Source organism: Pristis pectinata, chromosome 6 (genome assembly GCF_009764475.1).
Source record: "Pristis pectinata isolate sPriPec2 chromosome 6, sPriPec2.1.pri, whole genome shotgun sequence".
Classification (NCBI taxonomy): domain Eukaryota; kingdom Metazoa; phylum Chordata; class Chondrichthyes; order Rhinopristiformes; family Pristidae; genus Pristis; species Pristis pectinata.
The window spans coordinates 92,564,502-92,579,787 of NC_067410.1; the positions used below are offsets into that span (position 1 = coordinate 92,564,502).

At 39.3% G+C, this 15,286-nt stretch overlaps 1 protein-coding gene across 7 annotated transcripts in view; it reads right to left on the reverse strand.

The window, feature by feature from the left end:
- The window catches only part of LOC127571282 (DISP complex protein LRCH3-like), a 105,662-nt gene extending 96,171 nt beyond the window's left edge, over positions 1-9,491 (reverse strand). For 3 of the 7 annotated variants that reach the window (XM_052017543.1, XM_052017544.1, XM_052017541.1), the window contains exon 1: positions 8,653-9,490. In XM_052017543.1, the coding sequence (XP_051873503.1) occupies positions 8,653-8,911 (259 nt within the window). In that variant the 5' untranslated portion in view covers positions 8,912-9,490. Of the gene's footprint in view, positions 1-8,652 lie in introns of all 7 variants that reach the window. The other 4 variants (XM_052017542.1, XM_052017545.1, XM_052017539.1 and 1 more) reach the window with 2 other exon arrangements.
- Positions 9,492-15,286: the final 5,795 nt, after the last annotated feature.

A 15,286-nucleotide genomic window follows, 5' to 3' on the forward strand; every position in this document is an offset into this window, starting at 1 on the left:
TGTAGGCCACATCTCAAACAGTGATGAGTTGGAGTACAGGAAGGAGATAGAGAGCTTAGTGGAATGGTGTCATGACAACAACCTTTCCCTCAATGTCAACAAAACAAAAGAGCTGGTCACTGACTTCAGGGAGGGGGGGCGGTGTACATGCACCTGTCTACATCAATGGTGCTGAGGTTGAGAGGGTCGAGAGCTTCAAGTTCCTGGGAGTGAACATCACCAACAGCCTATCTTGGTCAAATCACATAGATGCCATGGCCAAGAAAGCTCACCAGCGCCTCTACTTCTTCAGAAGGATAAAGCAATTCGGTTTGTCCCTTTTGACTCTCACCAACTTTTATCGATGCACCATAGAAAGCATCCTATCTGGATGTATCACGGCTTGGTATGGCAACTGCTCTGCCCAGGACCGCAAGAAACTGCAGAGAGTTGTGGACACAGCCCAGCGCATCACGGACACCAGCCTCCCCTCCTTGGACTCTGTCTATATCTCTTGCTGTCTTGGTGAAGCAGCCAGCATAATCAAAGACCCCACCCACCTGGGTCATTCTCTCTTCTCTCCTCTTCCATCAGGTAGAAGATACAGGATCCTGAGGGCACGTACCACCAGACTTAAGGACAGCTTCTACCCCATTGTGATAAGACTATTGAATGGTTCCCTTATACGATGAGATGGACTATGACCTCACGATCTACCTTGTTGTGACCTTGCAGCTTATTGCACTGCACTTTCTCTGTAGCTGTGACACTTTACTCTGTACTGTTATTGTTTTTACCTGTACTAACTCAATGCACTCTGTACTAACTCAATGTAACTGCACTTTGTAATGAATTGACCTGTACGATCAGTATGCAAGACAAGTTTTTCCACTGTACCTCGGTGCAAGTGACAATAATAAACCAATAACAATACCAAAGTTAATTGGAAGGGAACCCTAGCAGGGATGACAGTAGAGCAGCAATGGCAGGAGTTCCTGGGAGTAATTTGGAAGAAGCAGGATCATTTCATCCCAAAGAAGGAGCAGCATTCTAAAGGGATGATGAGGCAACCGTGGCTGATGAGGGAAGTCAAAGACAGCATAAAAGCAAAAGAGAGGGCATACAATATTGCAAAAATTAGTGGGAAGCTAGAGGATTGGGAAGCTTTTAAAAATGAACAGAAGGCAACTTAAAAAACAACAAGGGGAGAAAAGATGAAATATGAAGGTAAGCTAGCCAATATAAAAAGAGGATATCAGCTGTTTACCCAGATGTATAAAGAGTAAAAGAAAGACAAGAGTGGACATCAGACTACTGGAAAATGACACTGGACAGGTAGTAATGGGGAACAAAGAAATGGTGGATGAACAGAATAAGTATTTTGTGTCAGTCTTCACTGTGGAAGACACCAGCAACATGCCAGAAATTCGTGAGAGTCGGGGGCAGGAGTGAGTGTAGCCACTATTAGTAAGGAGAAGGTGCTTGGGAAGCTGAAAGGTCTGAAGGTGGATACGTCACTTGGAATGGATGGACTACACCCCATGATTCTGGAAGAGGTAGCTGAAGAGATTGTGGAGGCATTAGTAGTGATCTTTCAAGAATCATTAGATTCAGGAATGGTTCCAGAGGACTGGAAAATCACAAACGTCACTTCACTCTTTAAGAAGGGAGAGGCAAAAGACAGGAAATTATAGGCCAGTTAGCCTGACTTCAGTGGTTGGTAAGATGTTAGAGTCCATTATTAAGGATGAGGCTTCTTGGAAGCAGATGAAAAAATAGGCCGAAGTCAGTATGGTTTCATTAAGGGGAGATCTTGCCTGACAAATCTGTTAGAATTCTTTGAGGAAGTAACCAGCAGGAGAGCCAACAAAGGAGAATAGGTGGTTGTTGTTTACTTGGATTTTCAGAAGGTCTTTGACAAGGTGCCGCACATGAGGCTGCTCATGTTGCTGAGCTCCTTGATTTTGTTGTGAGACATGGAACTATGAGCAAACATCCCCAATGTCTGTCTTACGATGGAGACTTGGTCAAGATAGGAGCCCATGGTATTACAGGAAAGGTACTAGCAAGGATAAAAGATTGGCTGACTAGCAGAAGTCAGTCAGTCAGTATAATCTTAAGACCATAAGACATAGGATTTGTAATTTGTGTTGATGGCTCAAACAAACTGCAAGTTATTTTTAAAGCCTGGTAAATTATGTTCCAATTTTTGGAGAGAGGAGATCACTTAGATTTACATAAGCACCCACAAACCTGAATATCACAAGTTGATGTTTATAGTGCAGAATTGGTTACGTCTACAAATTGTGTTCATTAAAAGTTGTTATGAGGAAGAGTGTATGAGAAGAGTTTACATTTTGCACATTACTGTCTTCTTACACAAATTCCATGGTTTTAGTATTATTTCTATGATAGTAGTCTGAATTAAATTGATCTTTATGAGAAAACAGAATTCTGGAATTAGATGCCATGGTTATTTTTAACTCATAATGAAGAATTTGTCAATAAATTTTGACCCACTGCATCTGCATCGTAATCATCACAGCTATGGACAAGAACTGATGGGCGACACTTACTCATGTTGCTGAGCTCCTTGATTTTGTTGTGAGACATGGAACTATCAGCAAACATCCCCAATGTCTGTCTTATGATGGAGACTTGGTCATTGATAAAGCAGCCCTGAGGAACTCCCAAAACAACCTCCCTTAGTGGAGATAATTAACCTGTAAAAACTGCAACCATCTTTCCATCATCTCCAAGGCAAAAGTGATGTCATCTCCAAATGCCTGGATTAGTGCAGTGCCATCAACTCTCAAGCAGCTTGAAACCACACAGGCCAAACCAGCCCACTTCCTGGTACCCCACCCATGACTGGCATACAGAGGGTACTGTATGTATCATCTACAAAATGCATGCCAATTATTAGCCTAAGCTTTTCCATCAGCATCTTTCAAACTTCCAGTCTTCAGGAACTGTTCCATAAACTATAGAATTTTGGAGGATGTGCTTTTAAAATGGCAATCCCAGGTTGCATGGTCACTATTACCTCACTAACTTTAAAATCCAAATGCTTAATTGATTCCTAGGCTTTAAACACCCCAGCTGTCACTGTGGGATTCAAACACATTTCTGGATTGACAGTTCAAGTCTCTGGCTACAAGTCTAGCAACTTATCCACTTTGGATATCAGTCAAATCAAAAGAACACATTACATGAAAAAAATCTGCAAATGTAAAGTTCACTAAAACATATACGAATATTCCATTGCTCATGACATCTAATTTCTTGCTTATTTAGATATATAAAATTGAGCTTATGACTTACAGAAAACTGATGTCTGAAAAGTGATTGTTTGTACAAAAACATTAGAAGGAAGGAAAGACAAATGGGATGCATAAAAATACTGAAATAGAAGCCAGAGTAGTGGCTGATAGGAACTTCTGAGGGAAGCCCCGAGGTAATCAGCTCCTTTGTGGATACACAGGCTTTCCTATTTCCTGTTAGAAATTGAGAAGAAACAAAACTGAACAGCCGATACTGCTATACCATTCCAAAAACAATTTTACAACTTTTGATTCACTTCAAACCTTAAATTTAAAACTACTTCCAATAGGTTGCAACATTTAAAAGAAAAAAAACATCTGGTGGCATACTAAGAAGAGAATGTAAAAAAAAAAAGGGCATGAAGAAATTGTTTGACACATTACTCTTTGCAGATGAAGAATAACAACAAAAACAAAAAAAATCACCATTACAAAATAATTTTCAAAAATTATGAAATTTTGGCCCACAGAACATTTACAATGTTTATTTAGAAATGCAGCAATTGCTTCCAAGTCACTCCCAAAATTAAGACTAATGAAATAAAGGAGAAATAATTTATAACATTTCACATTCCTCATAAGAAAGTCTGTCCAATTCTTTAAACTCCAAATCAGCTTTTTCAGCTCAAGTATGTTCACAGCAAGTCCTAAGAATCACATTAAATGAAAACTCATGACATCATCTTATAACACAAATGGAAACTTATTTTATTCAACCATATCATATTTAAACTAGGTTGTAATCTTCCAAATAAAACTAGGTTATAAAATGCATCTTTATTCCTCAGCCAAGATTCAACTTAACTGTCAAACAGTATTGGGTCACCAGCTCATCACATGCAAAGAGCAAGAACAGATCTGCGTTAGGCTGATGGCAATTTACCAACTCAAACCCAAGTTAGCCCAGTATCCACAGATGGGAACTTTAATCCCTATATCACTAATTTAAAATTCAAACATATGTAGTTAATGACATGAACAAGTTGCAAACTATGCAGACAGAAATCAATCAATATTTCATGCAGAGGGGTGCAGGATAATACATGTTGGAGGAATAAATGCAGAAACATTTGAATTTTAATATTTTTAACAAGGATCAGAGCCATTAAAATAATAGGATTCAGGTCCACAAATCTTTCCAGATCAGTGTACAAGTTGATAAAATTGCAAACAAAGGGATACAGAATACATTCAGTACATTACTGAAATAAAAAGTTGAATCAGAATAAAGAAACAAACAGTTACGCAATCTAGGCCACTGTTACAGAACTGCATCTGCTCTTGGGTACCTATTTTAAGAAATATTTTTAAACAAAACATTTTAATCTGAAAGACTGCATCAAGGGAAAAATGGAATTGTCTTCAGTTTTGAGAGAAGTCCAGAGAAAATGAAATGGTTCTTGGCATTGCAACAAATAATAGATATGAGAAAAATTTTTCAACATTATGAGGAGTTTTCTAAATCAAAGCAAATTGGCTAAGGATAGTCTGGCTGCATGACCAGGCAATATAAATTTACGATGATCACAAAAAGAAAGTGGTTTGGAGAATTCATTTTATACCAATAACTATTACAATAGAGAATGTCAACAAGTAACAGTAATGTAAGAAGAATCTAAAAATAAGTTTGTAAAAAGATAAATGGTTAAGTGTAAAGAAAAATAGGAGTGGGCTGATAGATATGCCCATTGCACCTACTGCAGTACAGTAATTTTACTGAATTAGTTGCCTGGAGAACTGTCAATAGACCTTCTTATTTGACTTATTCCATTTAACTGCACAATTGTTCACGTCTGTTTCTGCTTATCTTTTAAAATGTAATAATTTTATCTTTTATTTCAATTATTTTTAAGTAATTCCTAAAATGTTATTGTCTATTTGTTAGCATCAAAGACATCCACATACACCGAGTAATAGTCACAGGACAGCATTGACCGTGGGCGAACCTGGAAGTAGGGCCTTACCGACTTTCAAAAAAGTTTTGAGGGGGCAGCCAGCCAGTTACCCTGAGATTGCTGCACAGTATCATGCCATTACTCTGGGCACCAGACTGTTAGCCAAACACTGTGTCAGAAGAAACAGGATGTCCTAAGGGCAGGCAGCTGGCAATTTCAGGGCAGTGAAAAATCTGCTTCATTATATTCAAAAGGTCAAATGACAATATGTTAATAAACCTTCGATCAAAACCAAAATTGGCCCTTCCTCGTTCATTTTTTTAATGTACAAAAGCTTATAATTCTAGAAACCAAACAACTTGAAAACAAAGACTTAACATAAACATAAAGTAATATGTTCACAGAGATCAACTTTCAATGGAATGTAATAAATAATAAATTAAGAACATCTATAAACATGTGAAATTTTGGAAGATTTTTAAAATTATTACCTTCTTTACTAATTTAAGCTCCCACTCCCTCACCTCCACACAATACTATCTTCATTTTAATTTCTTAGTATTAATCTTCATCAGAGGAACAAATGCAATAGCGCTCAACAAAAGTTCATAAAACTGGGTAGGGAACACAAAAGTGAGGCAGAACTATATTTTTCCTACACAGTAATGATATATGCCTAAACATTCCATTACTATATCATGTTTTAACAGGACTTAAAAAGCACATTTCCAGACCAGTGTAAAGTAAATGCATGAATTAACTTTGCAATATTTGACAGTTGATTTCTTAAGCTTATTTTCAAAAGCCTATCCAAATGGCATCAGATATTGACTTTAGCCTGCTGCACACAGAGCTCAATTAAATTCAGTGGGCGACCAAAGTTTGCATGTCAATAATTCACAAGATTCATCAATGAACCAGCTTAAAACAGTATTTGAAATAGTTTTAGTTAATGAAATAAATATATGGATGAGGCAGTTGCCCTGTTGTTAATTCAGAAGGACAATAGGAATGGTAATGCCAGAGAAATTCTTAAAAATTAATTAATAAAATTCAGCACATTAAAAAGTTAAAGATAATGAGTGCAAATAATGAGGTACGGGGAATAAATTAACCAAAAATGAGAAGCAAAAGCAGAAGTATTTAAAATCTTTAATTTGAAATTCTTCGTGTTTACACATAATGGCACAGAATTGAAGCTACTGATGTCCAAGTAACTTTATTAATGTTTATGTCAGTTTCACAGCATAAGGTGAAAACTTAAAGCAATTGGCAACATGAGTGAAATATCTCAGACCTACTGGTAATCCTCAAACTTGACAATTCTAATGTCCTAATTGATAACAATTCCTCATCCCTCAAACAGCTCCTACTATAAACAATTTTATGCAGCATCTCCTTGTCCTAGGTATCCAAAAAGTGAAATTGCAGTTCTATCATAAGGGGCAAGGTTATTAGGAAAACTAATGGGACTAAAGGAAGATAAGTTGCCAGGTCCTGATGGCTTGCTCCTGAGGGTTTAAAAGAAGGAAGCTGCACAGATCACAGCCATTGGTTGAGATTTTTCAAAGCTCACTGAATTCCAAGAAGGTACCAATGGATTGGAGAACTGCAAAACAGAGTATCTCTGTTCTTCAAGGAAAAAAGACAAAAAAAGGTGACTAAAGGCCTGTTAACTTAATAATTTGTGGCAAGATGTTGGACTCTATAATCAAACAAAAAACAGCCAGGTCATTTAGAGAAGCTTAATGTAATGAAATCAAGTCAACATGATTTCATGAAAGGTAAATCATGTTTGAAAAATTTTCTAGCTTTTTGTTTGAAAAGGATTAAACTAGCAGAGTTGATAGAGGGGCACCTGTAGGTGTACTGCATTTGGATTTTCAGAAGCCATTTGACAAGGTACCATGTATGGTGCATAAAATAAAAGCATATAGTATCAGGGGTAGTATGGTAGCATGGATTGAAGATTGATATTATTTAGAAGGCAGGGTCAGAATAAATGTTTTTTTTCAATCTGGCCAGATGTAATTAATGGAGTGCTCCAAGGATCGGTATTTGGCCCTCAATTTTTTATTTACAATTTATGTTAATGACCTCGAGGAGGAGATAGAATGCAAGGCATGGCAAGTTTGCCAATGACACAAAAATAGGTGTGCGGGCATATTGTGATGGAGGTATTATGACTCTACAACAAGAGAAGATCAGTTAAGTAAATGGAGTTTAATGAGGGAAAATGTGAGGTTATTCACATCAATAAGAAGGATTTGAAGGCAGACTATTACCGAAGTGAAGAAAGATCGCAGATGTGCAAAGTACAGAAGAATCTGGGTGTTCTTGTGCATGAAATGAAAAAAAGTTAGCAGGCAGGTGCAACATGTGATTGGGAAGGCAAATGGCATATTAACGTTTATGGTGAAGAGTTGGAATTCAGAAATAGGGAAGTATTGTTACAATTGTACAGGATGCTGGTGAGGCCACACCTGGAAGCTTGTGCATAGTTTTAGTTCCCTTACTTAGAAAAGGATATACTGATATTGGAGCAACAAACAATCTGCTGGAAGAACTTAGGGGTTCGAGCAGCATTTGTGGGAGGAAAGGAATTATCGACATTGAGTCAAAACCCTGCATCAGACGTGATGCAACACTGCACTGATATTAGAGACAGTCCAGAAGAGATCCATTAAGCTAATTCCCGAGATAAGAAGGTTGTTCTATCATGAGCGGCTAAAGAAATTACATCTATATTCTTTGAAGTTTGGAAGAATGAAGTGTGATCTTACTGAAACATTTAAAATCTGTGTGGGGGAGGGGCACATTAGCATAGATGTGGAAATGTTTCCACTAGTAGGAGAATCTTGAACGAAACTTACAAGATTAGAGGCTGATCATTTAAAACTAAGGTGGGTTAGTACTTCTCACAGAGGAGAATCTGTAGATCGCACTATTTATTTTACAATTTATAGTAATTTTATGTCTTTGCACTGTACTACTACCACAAGACAACAGATTTCACGACGTACAAGTTATTGATAATAAACCTGATTCAGAATTCTTTACCCCAGAGGGCTGTGGACTCTTGATCACTGGGCAATTCCAATGGGTAACATCTACAATTCCCCGACATGTTAAATTTTCCCTATCTCCATAAATACTAACTGACCTGTTGAATATTTCCAACATTTGGGGTTTTTTCCGTTTTGCACATTTCAGATTGTCAGCATCTGCAGTCTTTTTTCTCTATAATTCCCCTAGTTTTCCCCTGACTAATGTAGCAGAAGTCGAAACTTTCGGTTGGTGCGCGGGTCCGAGTCTCCCCCGCGCCCCCCCCCTCCCCCGCGCGTGGCCATGCACGAGACACGCGCCGCGCGTGCCCGCACCCCAGTGTTTACATGGTGCCAACCGTTAACTCGGGGCGCGAGCCTCCGCCCCGCCGCGTGCGCGATCCCGCTCACCCGACTGCGTCGTATCTGTCAAGTCCTGGTTCACCGCGCTCCTCGGGAACTCCTTCAGCTTCCTCCCGCTTAAGTTCAACACTCCGGTCGCAGCAGCTTCCTCCAAGGATCGCTCCAAACTCCTGTTCCAAGGGAGGTGACCCGATGCGGGGCCATTGTGACCGTTGCCTCCTCCGCCATCAAATCCGTTTAAGCCTCCTCCGCCGCCACCGCCTGCGATACCGACCTGACAGTCCGACATCAACATCGCCGCCGCCATTATAGACCACTGTTACTACTGCGCATGTGCGAACGGCGCTCCATCTGCGCATGTGTGGAGTATAATATGGAGAAGCGGGGAGCAACTTCGACAAATCCTTTCGCTTTCACAGATGCTGCTCAACCCGCTGAGTTCTTCCGGCAGATTGTTTGTTGCTTCAGATTCCAGCATCTCTGCAATCTCGTGTCTCCGCAACTGCAAGATAACGAGGAAGAAAGTTTTCTTCAAACGTCCAACCTCCAGTATTCAACACGATTTTTGTTCTCATTTGATCTTACAGGGAAAAAGGTGGGAGTTGCCACATACTTTCGAGATGGTAGGTCTTTATTTAGTGCTGAGCGCACTGACCTGAGGTCCGGAGTAACGCTGTGCAGTATATGGGAGACGAAGTGGCCCAACACATCTTTTGCACCCTTACTAATGTCTCCTCAACCCATATTATTTGGGTGGGGATTTGCACCCCCCATTTCCAATCACAAATCGTATCTGTCATCACACCACAGATATCTTCCAAATATTTAGTCTGTATTAAAAGATAAATCCAAAGCCGCTGTTTCTAAACGTGCGGAGCATTCGTAACAAGATGGATGGATTAACATAAATAGTAAGTGAAAGCAGATACAATGTAGTTGTCATTTTGGAGACATGGCTGCAGAATGATCAAAAGGATATTAGATATTTAGGAAGGACGGGCAAAAGGAAAAAGGAGGTGGGGTAGCATTTTTAGTAGAGGACGTGCAAATAATAAAAAAGGCTATCAGTTCAGAAAATGAAGATTTGGAATCAGTCTGCGTGGAGCTAAGGAGTACCCAGGGATAGTAAACATTGGTGGGAGTTGTTTGTAGACCTTCAAACAATTGTGGTTTTGTAGGGAAGGGCCTCACACAGGAAGTGAAGGAATCATGGACGACCTTGCATACACAAAACTATATCAGCAATAATAAAGTGGAGGAAGAATCCCTAGATTGAAACAGGGGACCTTTGGATCTAATATGTTGAGCAACCAACTAGGTAACAAGCAATCCTAAACTGGGTATTGTGCAATCAAAAGAGGTTAGTTACTATTCTTGTCTTGGATGTCCACAAGGGAAGAGTGACCACAGCAAGATGGAAAGTGAAGTAGTTCAATACAGAACTATGACCAAAATCTAAACAAAAGAAACTGTGAAGATATGAGAAGCATGTTACAATGATAGATTGGGAAACTTCATTAAAAGGCGTGAGGGAGGACAGTCAATGAATATTTAAGGAATGAATGCAAGAACTACAACAGTTACACATTTTTGCCTAGTGTTAAAATAAGAAAAAAAAGTGATTCAACTGTGGCTAACTAAAGGAGTTACTGGTAGTATTAGGTACAAAGTGGAGTCAAAGATCGTCAGCCAAAAGAGCAAACCAAATGGTTTAGAGTAGTTTGGTTAACCACACCCTAGAATATAGGGATACGTGTGAACAAGTCATTGAAGGCAGTAATTAAAATGCCATTAAAATACTGGCTTTATGGTGGTATAGAATTCAGAAGTAGTGAATTAATAAATTTGTAAGGAACTGTTGTCAGGCCTCACCAACCAAATAATACCACCTTCCACTAGTTCCACTCTTACCCATATTAGAAAATCTCTTGCAACAGCTTTTCTTCTTCTTTTTCCCATTATTGAGTAATCCAATACCAGAGGGCATGCATTTAAGGTGAGAGGGGATAGGTTCAGAACAGACGAGAGGAGTACATTTTTTACTGAGAGAGTGGTGGAATGCATTGCCTGACAGGGTGGTGGAGGCAAATTCATTGGAGGGCTTTTAAGAGGGGCTTGGATAAGCACATAAATGAGAGGAAAATGGAGGGATATGGGCATTCTGTAGGTGGGTGGGAATATCTATGTCAGCACAACATTGTGGGCAGAAGGGCCTGTTCTGTGCTGTACTGTTCTATAAATGCAGAGTAACCTTTGGAATGTCCCAAAAATATATCCTAGGCCTCACTTTGTGCACGTGAAGGAATAGATCTGGTCTCCAGAATGTAAAACAGGCATAAAATCACAGCCCAAAAATATTAATAGAAGATTGTACCAGAAATACAGCTGTTTGAAAAGAGTAAGCAGTAAATTCTTCTCCTTTCTAAAGGGGGAAAAAAATTAAGAGTTCGTGGGATATAAAATTACTCTTGTGTTGATTAGGTAGAGGTGGAGAAAATGTTTACATTTGTTGGAAAATCCAACTCTCGGGAGTTAGGGACACAAGAGACTACAGATGCTGGAATCTGGAGGAACAAACTGCTAGAACTCTGCGGGTCAAGCAGCATCTGTGGGAGGAAAGGAATTGTTGACGCTTTGAGTTGAAACCCTGCATCAGGGTGAAACGCTGCATCAGGACTCCCACAGATACTGCTCGAGCTGCTGAGTTTCTCCTGCAGATTGTTTGCTACTCGGTAATGGGGGGGGGGGGGGGGGGGGGGGGGGGGGGGGGGGGGGGGGGGGGGGGGGGGGGGAGGGGGAGGGAGTATTTCGTGATGGGGGAGGTGCAACAGGCAAATAAGGAGAAATTAGACTATTAACCTTGTATAGAAAGCAAGGCTGAATATGATCATGTAAGAAATAGAAACAGGAGTAGGCTGTTCATTGATCTTTTACCTCAGTGCCACTTTCCTGCATGGACTGCTTATTCCTTGATATCCTTAATATTTAAAAATCTGACCATCTTTCTGGAGTAAACTCAGCAACTGAGCCTCCACAGCTTTCTTGGATGGAGAATTACAAAGATTTGTTAACCTCTGAGAAGAAATTTCTCCTCATCTTTGTCCTAAGCAGCCAAACCCTGATTTTGAGACTATTACCCCATGCTGTCTCACTTTGGCTCAGAGTTCCAGTAAATTCTCTTGCAATGAAGGCCAACATTCTGTTTTGTTGTACCTATATGTTAACTTCCAGTGATTTGAAGTATATGAATAGAAGGACACTGGTGTGGAGTATGAACAGCGATACAGACTTGGACTGAATGGCTTATTTCTATGCTGTACATCATGTAACTGAATGTAAGATGAACATTAATTGCAAAAAAATAAAGCTATTACTATGACACAAAAAATCTGCAGATGCTGGAATCTGGAACAATACACAAAAAGTGCTAGAGGAACTCAGCAAGTTCAAGCAACGTCCGTGGAGGGAAATAAACAGTTGATGTTTGGGCTGAGACCTTTCATCAGGAATGGAAAGGAAGAGGGCAGAAGCCAGAAGATGGTGGGGGGGGGGGGGGGAGGGGGAGGAGCACATGCAGGTAGGGGAAAGGTAAGCTCAGGTGATAGGTGAGTCCACAAGAGGGGGAAGGTAGGTGAGTGTGGGAGGGGGAGATGTAATAAGCTGAGAGGTGATAGGTAGAAGAGGCAAAGGGCTGAAAGAGGAGGAATCCAGGAGGAGAGGGTAGTGGACCATGAAATAAAGGATGGGGGAGGGGAGGAGAGATGGGCAGGTCATCAAGGCGGGGGAAGGGAGCCATAGGAATAAGGGAAGACAGAGAGAGGGGGTGGGGAAGACAGAGAGAGGGGGTGGGGAGCCGGGGAAGAAAAAGAAGGGGTGGAGTTACCAGAAGTTAAAGAAATCAATGTGGAGGCCATCAGGTTGGAGACTCCCAAGGTGGAATATGAGGTGTTGTTCCTCTAACTATTACTATGCCAACTGAATGTTTACATATCAGGAAATAAGAACAGAAAATGATGGAAATATTTAGAAAGTATACTCAGAGAAAGAAGCAGAGTGAACCTTTTGGGTCAGTTCCAATGAAGGATCATCAACCTGAAATATTAACTCTATTCATCTCCCCATAGATGCTGTATTTACTGCATTTTCTATCCTTCTTCATATACAGTACAACTTCTGCAGTTTTTGTTTGCTTAAAAATCTAGATCTTAAATGCTTTACATATATATTTGATACCACACCATGTGTAAACTTACTGTATGCAAATTGCAGTGGCATATAATTCATTAGAGTCAATCCTATACAATGCTTGATTACCTTGGAATCTGCCAAGAATATATTTTGGTCACCTATTTTCCATTTACATCCTACCCTTGATGACATCTTGATGTTCTATCAACCTCTTTTTTTGAAAATCATCCACTCTCCATAAACTTAAGCTCACACACAATGATTATAACTATTATTCATACAAAGTACCATTATTTCCTTTAATGTTCATGGACCCATATTGATTCAAATGCAGAACCATTTAATTTTAAAATTCTCTATTTTTGTTCAATTCCCTCTGAGTCCTTGTCTTTAGGGTCTAAGGCCATTTTACTACTCAGACATTGCTATGTAAAAATGTTTTATTCACATCTACCTCTGTCCTAGTGTTCACTTTGTTAGCATGTTGTTAATTCTTGTCTAAGTACATGAATTACTTTTGTACATTACAGATATCGTACAAATGTAAAATGTAGCACATTTGCACAATATTTGTATTAAATATATTGCATTCAATGTAACCAATGTGAAAATCAATTGCACTGGTTTTCTAACATTTAATATTGAGATGACAGTGAAATGTACCCTGAATCCAAGTCCGTTAATAGCCCAATGGCATGAACATTGAATTTTCTAATTTCAGGTAACCATGTTCTTTTCCCATTCCCACCAGTCCACAAATCTTTTTTCTCTTTGTTCACCTTTTCTGTCCATCCCCCACTTGGTTCCATCTGCCCATCATCCCTCCCTTTTCTGGTTTCACCCATCACCTACCAGCCTGTCTCTACTCCTCCCCCTGCTCTACCCAACTGTCTCCATCTGTCCATTATCCTCCACCCCCACCCCACACACAAAATCTGGTTCCACCCGTCATCCCTACTGGCCTCTTGTCTCACCTCTCCCTCTTTGACCATCTTCCCATTACAGCCTCAATCCTAATGCAGGGTCTTGACCTGAAATGGTGACCATCCATTTGCTTCCACAGATGCTGCTTGACCTGCTGAGTTCTTCCAGCAGTTTAGTTTTTGCTAACATTTCATTATGATTTCTGACATCTGATCAGCTGAATATCTCAGCAGTATTTATACTTCTGACTTTCAGTATCTTCAGTTTGTTTTTTTTCACTTTTTAATTAATAAGGGGCAAGATGAGATTTGATTTCTACTGTACCACAGCTATTCTCAAGATTGAGGTACAAATAATATTTTCACTGTAACCCAGAGGATTACAGCACCATCTTGAGGCTAATAGAGGTAGTAACATTCCAGCAGAACTACAAGTTAATTTTTTTTTAGAAAACTAATATCAGTCACCAATGACGGCTGATTTAGAGAATTTTGGGATATTTTAAGATGTTTAAAAGGTTAACAAGGAGAACACAAATAAGTCTAAAAGCTGCTGTGATTGTTCAGGTAAGTTTGCTATTCTCTCAAATTTGGGTTCCAAATTCTTGTGCTTCTCTGGACATCAAAACTGTACAATATAAAAAGATTCAAAGCTGTGTGCCTTTAGACAGCTGTTCTGTCTCAATTCCACTGAGTGTATGGTGACCCAAGTTACTTTACATTCTAACAAACCACTTTTGTGGCCATGATAAAAAAAAACAGAAATAGTGGAAATGCTTAGTAGCCCAGGCAGTATCTATAAAGAATACATTCTCCACGATGTATCTTTTCTACAGATGACTGCCTTGCTTTTATTGAAGTACAAACTAGTCTGCTTATTGCAAACTTCATGATTTTGGTATGAAGTATTTAGGTCTGCTGCTTCTATTATGTAAACTTCAAAATTCATTTTCTTTTCTTATGCCTTGTAACTGATTCTTCCCTTTTCCTGGATCTTCAGTCCAACAGAAAAACCATCAGTAGTGTCTCCTTTAATACCCCATCTTTCTAATTGTATTTTCAATCACATTCCTCTGTGATCGGATCCTGGAAATGTGCTAGGGGACCACAGCCTAGATTTAATAAATACCACAAAATATATGGAAAAAAAAAAATCACACTTATCCAAGGAATTAAAATTTGTAAAGAAGTTCTGATCACACCATATTAATTTCCAATATGGACCTCTGATAAGAATAGCAGGTGGTCATTTGATTCTTTTCCCCTCTTTATCATTCATTAAGATCATGAATAATCTTGTATATTTCCACTACTTTCTTGCATTAACCCAATAAACCTAAATTTTCACAAATATCCACAGTTGTTGATTTCAGTCTTGAATGTACTCACCCAATCAATCCTCCATAGCCCTTTTTGGGACAGAACTCCAAAGATTCATTACCCTGTTTAAAGAATTTCCTTGTGTGGTAAATGATTGACCCCTTATTTTGAAACTGTGACCTTCAGTTCTAGATACTCCAGGTCAGGGAAACATTAACTTTTTAATCTATTTTGACAAGCCCTGCAAGAAT